This window comes from Chrysochloris asiatica, unplaced genomic scaffold (genome assembly GCF_000296735.1).
Source record: "Chrysochloris asiatica unplaced genomic scaffold, ChrAsi1.0 scaffold00101, whole genome shotgun sequence".
Lineage (NCBI taxonomy): Eukaryota > Metazoa > Chordata > Mammalia > Afrosoricida > Chrysochloridae > Chrysochloris > Chrysochloris asiatica.
Window position 1 is genome coordinate 5,651,433 of NW_006408619.1, and position 2,107 is coordinate 5,653,539.

A 2,107-nucleotide genomic window follows, 5' to 3' on the forward strand; every position below is an offset into this window, starting at 1 on the left:
ACAATCTATGGATAGCATTGTGAAGAATGCATATTACAGAACACTTAACTGGACTCATGAGAAACCTGTACATAGACAAAAAGGTAGTCATTCAAACACAAGAGGATATTGAACGTTTTAAATAAGGAAAGGTGTATGACAGGGTTGTATTCTTTCACCATACTTATTCAGTCTTTATGCTGAGCAAAGAAGGGAGAAACTGGATTATATGATGACGAATTTGTCATTAGGATTAGAGTGGGAGTCATGAATAACCTGCTATCAGCAGATGATGGAGTCCTAGTGTGGCACTGTGAGTTAATGCGCTGGGTTGCAGGGTAGTTTGAACTGCAAAGTTAGTGGTTCAAACTCATCAGCTGCTCCTCAGAAACCCTATACAGGGTCGCTATGAGCCGGAACCAACTCAATGACACTTAACAACACAGCAACATATGCAGATGAAAAACCATGTTTCCTGGAATCAAAGAGGATTTAAAATACTTGCTGATGAAGATTAAAGACTACAGTCTTCCATGTGGGTTGCACATCAATTTAAAGAAAATAAAAATTCTCATAACTGTGCAAATAAATAACATCATGATAAATGGAGGAAAGATTGAAGCTGTCAAAGACTTCATTTTGTTTGAATCCACTATCAACACTGATGGAAGTATTAGTCAAAAAATCAAAGGACATATTGCATTAGGCAAATCTAAAGTGTTCAAGAGCAGATATTAGTTTGAGGAGTAAGGTGAGTCTGACCCAAGCCATGGTATTTCCAATAGCCTTCTGAGCACATGAAAGTTGAATGATTAATGAGAAAGACCATAAAATAATTTATGTATTTGAGTTATGGCTTTGAAGATGAATGTTGAAAATAACATGGGCTGCCAGAAGAACAAATAAGTATGTGTTATAATAAGTATAGTCAAATGTTACTTAGATGCCAGGATGGCAACACTTCATCTCTCATACTTCAGACATGTTATCAGAAATGACTCGTCTCTGGAGAAGGACATTATTTTAGGCTAGGTTTTCTATAGAAGCAAAACCAGTGAAACATATATGCGTATATATAGAGATTGAAGTTTATTATCAAGGAAATGACTTACAATTGCAGAGTCCCAGGTCCCCAGTGGAAGAAAGAGAGAGTCCCTCCTATGTGTCCATTTCATTTGGGAGCAGGCCACGCCCCCAAGGAAACATCACTTAATTGATTTGTTGCTCAAAGCCACTCATCATAATTAATTATGCCTGCATTAGGTCTCATCACCTTGGGGATAAGCATATCCCAACTGCTAGCCCTCTGAACATCCTGGCCTAGTCAAGTTGACAGAGAACCCTAACCATTACAGGCATCATGCTTGGTAAAGTGGAGGGTCAGTAAAAGAGAGGAAGACTTTCACTGAGATGGATTGGCACAGTGGGAGTAGCAATGATCTCAATTGTAACAATAATTGTGAGAATGGCACAGTACCAAGCAGTACTTCATTTTGTTGTGTATAGTGTTGCTATAAGTAAGAACTGATTCGACAGCACCTAATTAACAACAGCCAATCATAGCAGACTATTGCTCTGTTAAAATAGCTAAAGCAAACTGGCTAAAGTATTAGAGGATTTCAATGATCTGTTATACAGGCATACTTCACTTTATTGCATTTTGCTTTTTTGCCCTTTGCAGATATTGCATTTTGTACAAATTAAAGGTTTGTAGCAACACTGCATTGAGCAAGTGTATCACCATCATTTTTCCAATGTATGCTCCTTTAGTGTCTCACAATATTTCAGACTTTTTCATAATGTTATCACACACTTAATAAACCAGAGTATAGTGTAAACATAGCTTTTATATGCCACAGGAAGCAAAAAAAGTTGTGTGACTCACTGTATTGGACATTTGTTTTATTGCAGTGGTCTGGAAGCGAACCTGCAATGTCTCCAAGGTATGCATGCCTGTACTTGTTAACGTCCTAAAGTATTAAAATGATGTCTTGGTGGTTGGTGGTGGTAGTGGCTTGCTACTGAGCTGGTTCTGACTCATAATAAGCCTGTATAGGATTACCAAGGCTATAAATCTATATGGGAGCAGAAAGCCTTATCTTTCTTCCATGGAGCAAATGATGATTTG

The 2,107-nt window shown here is 37.9% G+C and overlaps 1 protein-coding gene across 1 annotated transcript in view; it reads left to right on the forward strand.

The window, feature by feature from the left end:
* Positions 1–1,683, forward strand: part of LOC102819151 (60S ribosomal protein L17-like) — a 3,922-nt gene extending 2,239 nt beyond the window's left edge. The window contains exon 2 of the mRNA XM_006867162.1: positions 1,661–1,683. Within this exon, the coding sequence (XP_006867224.1) occupies positions 1,661–1,683 (23 nt within the window). The remainder of the gene's footprint in view (positions 1–1,660) is intronic.
* Positions 1,684–2,107: the final 424 nt, after the last annotated feature.